General features: G+C 40.8%; 1 protein-coding gene across 1 annotated transcript in view; it reads right to left on the bottom strand.

Moving 5' to 3' along the window:
• NKAIN2 (sodium/potassium transporting ATPase interacting 2) overlaps positions 1 to 14,532 on the bottom strand; it is a 529,877-nt gene that overhangs the window by 16,552 nt on the left and 498,793 nt on the right. Inside the window, exon 5 of the mRNA XM_071741035.1 lies at positions 10,208 to 10,268. Within this exon, the coding sequence (XP_071597136.1) occupies positions 10,208 to 10,268 (61 nt within the window). The remainder of the gene's footprint in view (positions 1 to 10,207; positions 10,269 to 14,532) is intronic.

Raw genomic sequence — 14,532 nt, forward strand, 5'->3', positions numbered from 1 at the left:
GGGGAAGGAGGGCATTTGCCAATAGGTGAGGCTGTGTCCTTCTTGACAGTATAGGAGGTTCCGGAAATGGCAGAATGGTTTTGACACTTGGTCTTGTTCTTGTGTGATGACCTATATTTCTGTCAAATGGACAGTAAGTGCCTGTGAATGTCCTTAGCTCACCCAGTTGCAAGATGAAACTAAACCCTCAGATTTTTAAACTGTAACCTCGCGGCATTTCTGAGCCCTACCATGACCACAGGTGCATCAAAGGGGGAAACATCTATCCAAATTTTGGTGGAGTTTTTCAGCTCAGATTCTGCCCCACTGCCACTATTTCCATGCTGTTTTCTTTTATAATAGTCAAAATCAGTATCATTTTTTTGCTCCTCGGGGTTTTTTCCCTCTCATCATGTTTCTTGTTCTTTAAGGGCTTGCAGCAGCATCTTCTGTCTCTGCTGCTGATCTTCTGGCTAATTCTTTAATCAGTTCTTCTGAGGTAAGATATAGGACTGGGGAGGTATGCAGGTTTGTGAAATCTGATGAGCACCACTTGGGGTCACCACCCTTACAGAGGTTCTAACATGGTTCTTGGCCTGATGCTCCCTCCAGTTATGGCCAAGCATGGGTGCAGATGCTGCATTCAAGGTGCGTTCAGCTTATGGTCATACCCAGCAGAAAACACCAGGATGATACTGAAAGTCCAGAAATTAGAGAAGCTGAAATGCATCTCAGACTCCCATTTGGAGAAGTGGTCTGGCAGACAGCAGAGCCTGCAAGCAGGAGGCAACAGGGACTATGCCTGCTATACCTCAGCAAGGCAGGGACATGTAGCAGGTGGAACTGTGTCAGGGAGGTAGGAACCACAGTTTTGACTGAGCAGAAAGAAGCCAGGGTGAAAGCAGCCAGGAAAAAACAAACAAGACCTGGATCTTGGGAGATACAAATAAGGCTTTCACAGCGGAAGGCAGGAACAGGGAACAGGGAGAGGGCAGGCAAGAACAAGAGCTGGAGGCCAGGAGTAAATGGCTGGAGCATGCCTGCAGAAATAAGAAATACTGGCCTGAGATGGTCAGTGCTTCTTTTTGTATCTGATAAATACAGCATCTGACCCATCCAGCTTACAGACCTGTAAATAGGGTTGCAGTCAGGTAGGCTGCTGCTTGAGTCCTTCAAGGCTTGTCCAGTGCTCAGTAAAGAGTCTATAAAAACTCAACTCAACTAGGGTAATATTATTAATATTGCATATAAATAAGTCTGAAGAATGAATATTTTATTTTTTAAACTGAGCAGAAATGGACTACTGGTTAATAGCCATTTACTTTCAAGTTTTCCCAGTTGAGTACTGAGCAAGAAATATAGCCCTGAAATAGTTTTTGACTGACAAATCATTCTAAGCGTCAAAACAAATATGAAGTAGACTGAATTATCATAGAAGCTGTCTAATTTGTAAGAAAAAAATATTCTAGCCAGATCATTGCTAGGGGCAAGCAATAAAGAGGAAGAAAGAAAATAGGATGAAAAAGAAAATGCCTGGGGCAATGCCCTTCAAGTGTGACCACCACGCTAATAAATTAGAATAAGAATCATTAATAGGTGCAACAAAGTGGAGAATTAAAGCCCAAATCTATGAAAGTTAACAATCCAATGCTAATGAAGACCTATCTAGATATTTAAAAGGAAAAATAGTCAGGAAAGCTTTAACAGAAGGCATGCTGGTAGAAATAATTAACTGCAAAGCTATGTCCCAGGCATGTAGGAAACTGTCTCAGCAGGGAAGACACCTCTGGGTAGGTGTCCTTTTCAGGGCCACTGGGAATGGTTAATGAGTCAGGTCTGCCCACCGCAGTACATCACTGCTTCTCTCAGATGTTGCTCTCCTTCAGTCCAGACTGAGCTTGGCTGTCTAGGACCTGCTCTGTGACACCGCCTTGTTTTGGCTGCAGAACCCCTGCAGAAGCAGCCAGCTGCCTTCAGAAGCTGAGAAAGGGGTGGGGAAGGGAGCCTGCAGCTTTTCATAGAGACTTCTGGCTGCTCCTTTGCCTGCACTCGGTGGGGCTACGCTGCCCTCCCCTCTGTCAGGGTGGAGGAGAAGGTTCTCCCTGTACACAGTCCTGGAGGACCTGTCTCCGAATCTGGCCTTCTGCATTCAGCACAAAGTAGCAATGAATGACTCGCATGACAATTAACTCTTTCCCCAGCATGAAACCAATGCATGATGGTCTATTTTCCGTGCAAATTTCAGCTTGTGGAGAGTCTCAGATTTTGCTTTTTTTTTTTTTTTATCCCTCATTTTGAATAAGTTTTCTTTATTTTTGTGTCAAATGTTACCAACTGCAACAATAATCTGAGCATCTCCTCAAGTCATCTGTGGCTTTTGGCAGAACTGTCATGAGTTACTACCATATTTCTGCTACTGGTTTGACATGAAGATGTGGCATTTTTTCATGATAAGGTCTTCTTTGTATTCCTTTTCTGAAACAATCTGTGACAAGTACTATTTTTAAAATACATTGGTATGAAAGGTATCGTTCTTCATAAGAGATACTAAGACTTCATTCCCTTTGCATATGTGTAGATATTTTCCAGTATTTCTGCAACTTGTCTGTCTTGAAAGGAAGAAACGGGTAGTGAATAGTTGAAAATAATGATGTGAGGTAAATATATCCTGCAAGCTGTTAAAATGCATTGATTTTGTAAAGCAGTATCCTGTTGTGATTAGCTGCTGGAATGGAAATGTTAGTTCCTTCAAGCTCTACATTTCCTTATTTAGGCATTTTTTAAACTTGAGGTTGACAGTCCCCACAAGAGGTGATGATAGATGCAAGGGGAGTGGCAGAGAAGACAGTGAGGGAGAAGAGAAACTATTGCAGATGAAGCCAGCGACACCACCATTTTCTCCTGTGTGATTCTATTTATATATTTCTCATACCACAGCTCTGTCTCCTAGGGATTCTTTGAACATCAGCTTCATTAGTTATGAAGTCAGCAATCCATAACCAATTTTCTTTTCATGTCAAACTTGTTCATGTATAAACCCAACTCTTTTGTTGGAAACATTTGCAATTAATCCCACAAACAAAGAAAATGCAAATTGTACAGTCCACCCTAAGCAACCCTTCTGACTCAAGGCCCTGACCACCATCTATTATACACTAAAATGAATTGAAATTCCCACTTAGAGTCTAACCTAATTTTCTAGCGATAATAGGCATGGATTCCCAGAAGGATTATATACATCTAGATAGTAACATCCTAATTTCCTTTCCTGGTAAATGTTTTAAATAAGATTTTAGCACCAAAGGAAATTAACCTTTAAATTAATTGTAATTATGAAATGCCATCACTGATTTTTGTCTTCAGACTAATTACTTGCTATTATTTAAATAAACTGCACCTCCTCTGAGCTTTAAGTTGGTTTCTGTCTCAGCAGTGCAGTGCCAAATGATCACAGACCAGGCTGTGTAAGGCCTGTGACACTCTGGACTGATCGGGTTCATTTGCATCTCAAATGCAGCTGGTTTTAGGGTTTCAGTTGTCATATCCTCCTGCCACAGTCTTTCAGCCTCAAACTCTGCAGCTCAAACATTTTCAGCCTGTGCTTCCAAATCAGCGGCCGCACCTTTTGGGATGCAAAGTGCCTGTGCTCTGCACCAGTGAGGATGAGATACTCAATACCAGCCTTCTGCTCTGTGGAAGGTCCCCTCCAAGACAGGACATGAGTGGAAATAATAACACAGGAACCAGCTATTGGTATGTGCAGGAGGCTGATGCTGTGCATGCTTCTCGGGGAGTTTCCTAAAGGCTCCTGTTGGCACCGTGGCTCCTCAATCCAGCTCTTTTTAGGATGACAAAGAGCAGGCAATACCATGGGATTTCAAAGGCTTCTCTCCATCCAGGTTTCCATCAGCATCCTGACAGCTGAAAGCATCCCACTTCCCTCCCTTTGGTTTACTTAGTTCACATAGCAGTCATTGCACTAAATGGAAAAAGCTTCTAATTTAGCTGCAGGCTGTAAATTGGAGAGTGAAGCTGAGCAAAAACAAGCTTGAAGCTTCAGCTTTTGTAGCTTGTTCATTGAATTCTCATCCATGAATGACCTGTTCAACAGCTGGAGAGCAGTTGGGTTTTAAATATTATGTTGTATTTGTTCCTATGCTTGTTTGGTCCTGTGTTCTCTCTGCCTTAGCAGTACTTAGCATTATCTAACCAGTAAGATCAGTGATTCCACCCTGTTGTGGGGGGTGCCTACCAAAGATAGTGCAAAAATCCTCTTTGGAGTTACATCCTTGCCCTCCTTAACAGTGGTGGAAATCTTGTTGCTAGTTTAAACTGCAGGCCTAATTACATGTGTCTGTAGGTATGGGATATGAATATTTTCCTTGACTTTTTGTGGCACCAGTGAGAAGTCAAAAAATGCAAATATGTTCCTTCTCATAATACTTCTAGTCCTTTATGACAGATACTACTTTTGTTATTTTGATGTGAAGGGTTTGAAGATGCAGAGAAGCCCCTGCCACCTACCAAAAAATGATCACAAGCTGTGTAATATTCCCACATAGGAATTTCCAGCATAGGCTGAGGGAGGCAGCTGATGGTCCATAAAAGCTATGGCAGCATGGAAAAGCTGAAGATGGAGTGATTGTTTTCCAGAGAAAATGTGGGACACGTTACAGAAATAGTAAGGTGCAAAACTAAGAAAATGTAGGTGCTGAAACTCACTCTTGGGAGGCTGTGTTTGGTTAAAATGTTCTTAGCTCAAAGAGAGGTACTACAGAGGAAGAAATAATTGTGGGTAATGAAATATGATGAGACTACTTCTGGATATGGAAATGTCCCTGAGCTGCGAATTACTGTCAGGATTGTTTGGGAGTCACATTGTTTGGGAGTTTGCTTGTGTTCTTATATGATACAGATTAAAGAATCAAATAGATATGGAAGTAAGCAACTGGGCTGAATAGCTCTAGTACCTCCTGCTACCCCCTGTCTTGTGTTGTGTCACAGGAAGGTAACACATCATGCTGTGTTGGTACAGCTGTGGTGGACGAGACCTGCCAGGCTGCCCAGGACAACCACCTTCAGAAATGCATTCAAGCCAAGCTTTGTTGCAGAATAATGGTTGCAGTAATCTTCAGCCATCTCCCTCAGCCTAAGGTCTGCTTTCTTCCTATCTTTCTCCTGTCCTGATAGTCTCAGAATTACAGCCATGTTCACTAGAAAATGGGAAGGGAAATAAAGCATAATTAATAGCTGAACAATTGCTGCTGCTTTCTCTTTGTCTATTGGAGATTTTTAGGCAGGAATGGATCCTGATGTGTTATTTCCCTGTCGTGTCTGTCTAAGCAGGTTGTGAAAAGCATTTGGCACAGAAATAAAACTGTACCTGAGCATATTTGGCACATCAGTAGTGCCTTTCATCCCAGAAGGTCAAAGTTATGAAGCAACACGCCTGCAAGTCTGTTCCTGTGTTTATTTCCCATTTTAAATATGGGAAACAGAAGTATGGAGAGGTTAAATAACATGCCCAGAGGTAGAAGGCAGCCTGTAACACAGCTAAAAGCTAAAGGCTTTTTCTACCTATCCCATTATCAAAATTTCACATCTCACAACTAATGAATTTATTACTCTCTTTTGAAAGAAAATCTTTGTCACCTTTGTACTTATCAGGTCTGTCCCAAGATCCCAGAGTGGATCCTTGTTCAGCACTGAGTTTAATAGCACATACTTGCCAAGTTGTGTTGCTCACCAGCAGATATTCATTATCTCTGGGGTATTGTCTTTGTGAACATTTTCAGTAATTCAAATACAGTCTTGAATTCAATCTTTTCTGGGGGTTGTATAGAGCTTTACTTCAGTGTCAGACATTCCCAAGAGCTGGGCTCAAGGTAATATGCAGCAAAAAAAATGTTTAACTCAAGTTTCAATTACTTTTGCTTTGCACTTTATATGGAACCAATGCCAAGATAAAGGAAGAAGGTGTATGTGCAAGTTGGATCATTGCTAGTGTGAGGTTTTAAAAAGGTTGTACCTTGTGATAGTCAGGGAACAGTGCGACAGGGAATATTTACTCACTGCTTTGGCTTCTCTGTATTTGGGTCTGCAAGGGAGTATTCTGGATTAGGACTTCAGTGTCTGGGACAGACTGAATTGATGTTTTTTTCAAAGCTGAGGTTTCTTCCCATCCAAAGCTGTCCCTCTAGTAACAAGCCAGTCCCCATTCCCTCAACAGAGCCTGTAAGTGCAGGATTCCATGTTCAGTAGCCCAGGTTTCTTTTTCAGTTGCTTACAGAAAAAAAGCCCCAGGAGGACACGGCTTTCTTGCTTACATTCCGGGGTTTTCCACAAATATGTCTATTTTTGAAAATGTTAACTATACATTGAATTTTCTTTTATTAAGGAAGTAAGAGCTTATAGCAGGGAGCCAAATTGCTAGTGAGAAAATAAAAATTAAATGAACATTTCAGTGTTATTAAGAATAACGAGCAGCATTTGAAAAATGCAGCCCTAAAATGATTCTGGAAAAAAATGAGGAGTGCCAGTAAGTTTACAACCGTTGAATGCCTCCAAGTAATGATCATTGCTGACATTTTCATGGTTTATTTTTAATTGCTGCAGCTGATAATGCTAATGAGGTAAATGGTGGCTTAGGCTTACCAGTGGCAACAGCAAAAGGGAGAGCTTCGAGCTGGCAGCAGCCCTGCTTGGGCACCTGTCCTGCCTCAAATGGAGACCTTTGGTGCTCCAAGTCTCGGAGTTCTTCCTCCCTCTGCAGCCACAGGGATGGCAGAAATGACCTTTGGGATCAACAAACCACTGGCAAGAGAAGCCACCCTTGCCTGCCCTTTGGAGATGGGTGCTGTGGTTTGGCTCTGGAGGGAAGGCAACTCCTTCATTAATCCTTGGTGTGCAGAATTAACTCGGTGCAGATTGTTCTTGTGGAAGGTAGTGTAGATTTGTGCTTTGACTTAGGAGGCCTGGAGCTGGATTTATTTTGTGTGTGAATAATTAAAACCTCTGAACTTGCTGATTCGGCCATAATTATGACCCTGATTTGATCACTGTATTGTTCCATTCCTAATCCTTTAGTGAGGTTAGAGCAGGTTAATCTTGGTGAAATGTTTGCCTAATTCTACCCTCGCTCATTTGTTCTCTTAATAAAATCTGCATAAAGAATGAGAGAAGCAGTAATTCTTTCAGCTTGTTCCAATTACTCTGAGAGCAAAGCTGATTCAGCTGAAGCAGCTTAAGAGCAACTTGATTGTGTTTCTACAATTGAGGCCCTGCCAGCAGAAGATGAGGCACCTTCTCTGCTCCAGAGCAGTGTCAATGTGTTCTTCAGGTTAAGATCTGGCATATACCCATGTCTGGCCTTTGGATGTTGTGTCTTTTTCTCTAGTCTCATGCCTTGTTGCACACTCTTGCCAGGCTCAGTGCTTCTGCCCTCTTTGCTCCTCTTCTGGACTCCTGCTGCTCAATAGTCCATTAGTAAAACAGAAAAAGAGTTGAGTGTATGGGACATCCATCATGGAAAGCAAAAGGCTTTTTCTGTTGGCTCTGTCATATCAGACAGGACTTGTGGCTAAATGCCCTCTTGCTGTGACCCACTGTAAGGCATCCCATTTTTATGGGAATGAGTGATTCTGAAAACAAGAGATCTAGATTTCTCTTGTGATCTCTATGAATATAGAGGTGGGTAAGAAGAAGTGTCCCTCTGTTCTTCATGGACCACTTTAGAAGCTGGGAAGGCAGGCCAGTGATGTGAGCTGCTTTGTAGTCACTGGTTTTACCTGAGGGAGCATAAGCTCCTTACCCAGGCATGGATGCCAGGGTGGGTTTAGTAGCCAGCAGAGTGAAGTTTTTTTTCTACTATGCTCAAAAGTTCAAGTTTAGGTAAGGGAGTGTGCTGTGGGTAGGAGGGTTGGGTTCATCCTGCAGAGCCACAGAGCTTGCTCCATAGCAGCATGCAGTGAGGAACTAAGAAAAGTGGAGAAGGTGACTTAGGGGAAGAAAACCAACCTCAAGATCAAAGACTCATAGGCAGGAAAGTCTAGTAATGGTTCTGGGACATTCTACTTTTCCTGTAAGCTTTTCTCCTTTGCACTCAGTCATCTGCATGACATGAACCCATCTATGAACTTAGTGAAAAAAGACATGCTTAGGTATCTTCCTCTGGAGCATTTCTCATGGCATCTGTAAGGAATACCTTTTTCACAGGAGCATGAGAGGTGGATGTACTGGCAAAAGGGAGGGAAAAGGCAAGAAACTTTATCTTGATAGAAATAAAGTCTAAAACAAAACCTGTGCTAGGGGTGCCTGTAGAAACTGTAGTCCCCCCCGAATGTCACAGTGATCAGTCAGAACACATCACAGTGGATGTCTGAGCAGAGAGAAAACTAGAATCATTCTTTACTCTCTGCTAAATGCACTCTCGCAGTAGAAATTAAAGCTGCTTTAATTTTATGATACCTTAAGGGGCCAGGTCTGATCTGAACATTGACAGCATTGGGATGACTCAGCCACAGAAGTTCCTAGAGGTTCCTTTTTTCTCTTTTTTTCCTCTTCCAGCCATGCTTCCAAACCTCAGCAGAGGTGAAGCTGAGATGTCTGAGGTGTGCTGGGTGAGGGTTCACTCCAGTATCTCAGGGAGATGCTCAGGGGTGGATAAGATGGCTCTTTGGCTGGAAGAGGAAGCCTGGCTGAGGTGTACTAAGAAAGTATTAAAAGCCTCAAAATTGGCAAGATGACAGCAGCAAAAATTTGAAGAAGCACGACAGCCTGTGGCTTCTGAGCAATAGGGAGCTCCTGCCACAGTGAGCAGATAACTGCTATATTGTCTGTGGTGCTTTGCTTCTAGGGATGATGTTTTATAGACCAGAGGAGATATCTCTCAAATGTGCTCTGACTTCTGCCTTTGCCTAGTGACCCAAGTCACAAGTCCCTTCCTTCCTTGCTTCTTACTTGTATCATGCCTTAAACCATTACAGAAGAATTAAGATTTAAGCCCTTAGAAGATGGACAGAATGGTATTAAAAGGGATTTCATAGGGGGACAGGGATTCACTCTCTTCCTGCTCTGTGAAGAGTGAATGCACTTAATGGAAGAATGGGAGAAAGCACATATGACTCGGTCCTTCCCTAAGAAGACAAGACCTATTTTTGACATACCCCTGTTTAACACTCTTTTTACTCTTATGCCTCCCTTGCCTCCCCAGAAACACAAAGATAACTGAAATGAGTGTAGTTGGAAAGACCTCTTAAGTGTGGTTTGATTTTTGGAACTGAATCTCCCCTTGACAGCTCACAGTGGCACTGTATTGCCAATAAGTTATAGGGTTGCAGCTAGTTTCCATGCAGGAGAATGCACTAAGGAACCTTACAGTGCTAGCAGTGCTCTTAATAAAATAAAACCCCTTTAGTTTCCTGTTGCAGAAGTCTCTCTAGGATTCATGTATATTTTATCAAAATTACATGCAGTTGTGATACTTGTTTCTGAAGTGCTTTAGTATGAATCCCAAGCTGTACTGAAATGCTGTGGTAGTCCTTTTAAAAAAAAAAAAAAAAAAAAATCAAGGTCAGAGTAGAGAAAAAATAAAATGGCTTGGTTCTATAGCATGTAATAAGAGAAAATTCTGCTCAACAGGCTTGTATTGAATAAATAAGCAGAAGAAAACCATACATCTATATGAAATAATTTTGCTCCTTGTAATTGTACCCTGGGAGCATCAGGAACAAAGAGGAACTCCACAGTTTAACTTCTCATAAATGAAGGCCCTGCAGTGATCTAAAGCTATGTTTTTGCCAGAAGTGCTTTTACAAGAGTAACAGAAAAGCTATACCTTCAGTAACCACTTACTGTGAAGATAGCTAACAACAATCTAGAATAAGGAAAAAAAAAAAAGGCTTGTATTTGCCAATTGGGATTTTTACTTTTTTATTTTATGTCTTAAGCTAAGCAGTGAGGGGAAAAATACTGTGGTGATTCTTTCAGAAGAAAGGAAAACAAAAAACCAAATTTTTAAAATTGCATTTCATGAGTCCTTTGTCCTTCAGGCATTTCCAGGTTTTTAGATGAAGGGTGGACAGAAATCATGTCCTGGCCAGAAGTACAATAAGGTATTTAGGCTGAAGTCAGCAAGAGCCAGCATAGTGGAGGGGTAATCTTGACTTAAAAAAAACCCCACAACAATAAAGCATGTTAATTATGTATGTAATAAAGCTTTAGTACTTACAGCTGTCTTCTTCTTCAGTAATACATTTCACAACATAACAGGCATAGATGAACCCCGCCAGCTGAAACAAAATGTAGTAGTGTTAGATGTAAAACAAATATGGTAGAAAACCCAGAATTGCTTATAGAAAAGCAGGAATAGAAAGAGAGCTAACAACATTCACTGGACACTCCTTGATGAAGTAGTGGAACTTTTGCATAACAGCTTGGTAATTATAATTGGAAATAGGGTAATTTTACAGCATTCTTGAAAAACACAGGCTTTAATAAAGCTTCTAGAATTGTTAGTGAATTGGCTTCTTTTTAGTTATTGAAAACCAAATGAGTGGTTGGACTTGGGACTTTTAGCCCCTGAAAATATTTCTGTCAAAATCAGATTTGTTACCCACCAAAACCTGACTGGCTAGCAGAACTCTGTTAACATTCAGCAGAACCTTGCCAATAAAGTGAAGATGAATGCCATGTACTTGTAAACTGGCTTTATAGTGATATTTTATCACTTGAAATTAGGGCTGCGGATCAGCGGGGCTTGTTCCTGTATCTGCAATAACCTCTAAGCCTCGAGACATATCTAGCACTTTGTAGTAGGTTTGGATGTGTTTACATCAACATCTCATGCTGCAGCTGGCAAATTCGTATCTTGTTCCCTTCATCCCTCTCCTCAGACCATGCCCAGAAGTGAATTGTGAACAGAAGAAATGAGATTTAAAGAAAATTAAAATCTGGAGTGGTTCTCAAGTACCATGGCAAATTGCTTATCCTATACTTATCACCTGAAAAAGCACAAAAAAAAAAGAGGGGATACACAGGAAATACCACACTTGTCACAGCACAAGTATCGCAGGAGTCCTTTGCTAGTCCCTCCACAAAGTTCTATCATCACTGAGAAATAACATGAGAAGTACCAGAATAAATACTGGAGCTGTAGCATACACCATGTCTTGTGTTACACACACTTTCACTTACATGTAGGTCTGGGGACTTCACTGATTTTCAGCAAACTGTTTATCATCCTTTAGCTCATCACTGAAGTTTGCATGTTTAAGATGTCAAAAGAATTCAGGTTTATTGATCTCTTTAGTGAAAAGTGAGCTGTGCTGTTGAAATGTGTTATTCTGTATGGGTCACCTCAATAGAGATCTTACCATGAGCTGCAAACCCAACTGTGGACTTTGGGCTTTGGTTCCTTATAGGGATAATGGAATTGCCTGAAGGCCCCAGCCAGGACTCAGCTCTCTGTGTGCAACCTCCATAATCTCCCGGAGCTGAGGGAGATGATGATCTTAAATTGAGACAAAGCAGTCAGTGAGTTGGAAGTTAAAGGGTGTCTTCTGAGAGAAGACTGTGCATTATTATGAGTGCTGGTTAGAGCAGATGGATTTTTTTTTTTTCATGAATCAAAGGCATACCTAGGATCTCTGAAGTGTTCTGGTCTTAGAACCCGGTACTAAATAGTACCTGAAGCCATGGATGTAAACAGATCTTCTCTTTCCTAGTGGCATCGTGCCTGAGGCTGTGACTGTGCTTAATTTACTCCAGCTCTAACACAGGTCTTCTTAGTATTTCAGTTTTTTATTTAGAAAGCTGTCTATACCCATGACTGCTCTCTAAGATCTGTATGGGTGAGAGATGGCTAAAGGACAAAGGCCAACCCCAAGACTTTTCTAATGAGACCAAGACTTGATTTGGAGATCACGCTGCAGCCATAGATGTTGTCTGTGAACAGCTTCGTTTCCTGTTGGGAGTTTAGGATCTGCATTACAACAGAACTAAATAATTAATTTTGTAATTTATTATAAATCTACCTCATAGTGCTGCTCGGAAGATTTTACACCTGGGAAGGATGAAATATTCACCACTGGACACAAAGAATAAACTGTACCAAGAAGAGTGGCATTCAGTTATATTGGAATTTCATCTGTGTTCTTGGATCACTTTGGTTTCTTGGCTTCAAGACAGAGGGCTAATTTGCTCCACTGACTTACGCCCAGCATAACCCCATTGACTTCAATGACATTACATGTAGTTTAATTCAGCAAGGAATAAGGCCCAGAATGGTTGTTCATAAATTATTCCATTCTTGGATATGAACCTTGGCTTAATAGTTTTTCTGTTCTTTTTACAGACCATCAGATCCAAGATAGCTGAATAGTTGCATCTTTAGCAGGAGAACATGCTGGTAAAGCTTTTCTTGCAAATAAAGTTCAGTGCTTTACTATCTGTTAAAATGCTACAAGTTTGCATACGAGTAATTAAACTTCTCTCACAAAGCACAGCAGTTTCACAAACTATACCTACAGCTGATCTTTTAATAGTATTCAGTTGCATCCTTTAAATGTCTAGGGAACTCCTTTGATATATAAGTAAATCCTGCAGTGTTTCATCAGATGAGCCTGCTGATTAAGAGTTTCTAAAAGCTAGGAACTGTTATGTTCTAAATACAAATAGAAGTTATTATCCCATAACATTATCTGAGTTCACAAAATAAACCTCTCCTTCTCCCACATTTGTCTAACCCTTTGCTTGGTACACATAGTAATTTTGGTTTACTTTGAGCATCACATTAGCCTATCGTTTTTTCTCTTTTTTTAAACAAACAGTTTGAGTTCTGATCCAGTGCTAGCCATTCAAGATTTATCTTTGAACTGCATCAGCCACAGAATGCATTCAGTGAGATCTGGGGTTCAAAAAGGAAAGTGGTAGTTTTTGTTTTGAGGATGCTCAAGGGATTGAGCCCCTGGTGACTGCAGAGACCTTTGGGCTGGAGACCAGGAACAGGTGTCTTTCTTGGTGGATTCAGGTTTCCTGTAGGAAGGGTACAGTTCATTTATATATGTAGCAGGTATTTCTTCGGGACCAGTCAGCTAAAAATGTTAATGAATTTCTACATGAATGAAGGGTTTTCACAAAATTTACCACCTTCGTTATGGTGCAAGGGTCATATCTTTGACCTTTTTTCTCTAAGGAAAACACACTGCTGTGTACCTACATACAGCACAAAATCAACAAAATAAATTCCAAGGAAAACACTCTGCTGTACACACTCTTCCCCCCGGAGAAGAAGATAAAAGAAAGACAAATCCAAATGATAGAGATTAGTCACATCACTTAATTTGTTTCTGGGAAGCTCTGGAACACAGCAGTGCCTAGTGCAGCATTAGCCTTACACAGAGCAGAGTCCTCCTGATTCAGTATCTCAGGAAGATTTCTGGCTTAGGAGGGGTATGAGTCCTCAGAGATAAAGAGCCTGACTGTCCTAGAAAATCAGTTTAAAACCAGGAAAGCTATCATGTAAACTGACTTTTAAAAAGTTTTAAATCGCTGATCTTTTATAAACCATGTAGCAGTAAAAAAAAAAATCTGCAATCAACAGAAGATCAGATCTGGATCCCACATTCATCCAGGTTAGGTGTCTACATCTGTCCCATTCACATTTTAATGCTGTAGTATGGGCCTCCAGAGGAGCAGGAGCCATTAACCACACTCTGGCTCATTTATACATAGAGTGATTATTGCATGCATAATTTTATGAACCTCATTTTCTGAAGTTTAAAAAAAATCTGCTCTTTATAACTTTGCCTGATTTGTCCATATGAGAGCATAAAGGAACTTTGCTCTTCTAAGGGTGACATATTGCCCATTCCTGCACCAGCTCCCTGGCTGTTACTTTGATGGAGTCTGACCATTTTTGTATAGAATTCTCCAACTTTTAGGTTTTTTTTTCATCTATAAACACCTTTATCAAGTTTTTATGATGTTTTATCAAAACATCATTCCTTCTGCCAAGGAAAAAATGAAGTTCAGCAGAAGCCTAAAATAAATCAGCAATACACCAGCACTACTGAAATGTTGGCAGTGAGATTAATTACAGAATTAAGTTAATGTATCTTATTGCTTTATTAGAACCACATGAGGTAAGTGAAAGTTGACAGGATATTCCCAAGTCAGTAGTGTCCTGTTACCCTGCTAGAGACTTCTAACAGATCTTGAGTGTTCTGTGAATGTACTTCTAGACTTACTCAAAATGTCAAGTGCTCTGATCAAACTTAATCAGAACTGGTATTGATCAAAATTCTATCTTTCTATTTTGTCTCCCTTCTTTTATGAAGATGAATGTTTTCATACATTGCAAGTAGCACTACATTTGGGTAAGAGATATTATGTGAAAACCTCTTAGCCCTGGTCAAGGCCCCTACCTTTCCCTCTTTTAAAGCAGCATCTATCTAGGTAATTATTAGGAGTTATCTTTATTAAGCTGGAGACCTGAAGCAAAAGAATGGCAGCGAGAAAGAAACAAATACTAAAAGTGGCCAAGATCTGAGTGGG

The sequence above is a fragment of the Heliangelus exortis genome, chromosome 3 (assembly GCF_036169615.1).
Source record: "Heliangelus exortis chromosome 3, bHelExo1.hap1, whole genome shotgun sequence".
Classification (NCBI taxonomy): domain Eukaryota; kingdom Metazoa; phylum Chordata; class Aves; order Apodiformes; family Trochilidae; genus Heliangelus; species Heliangelus exortis.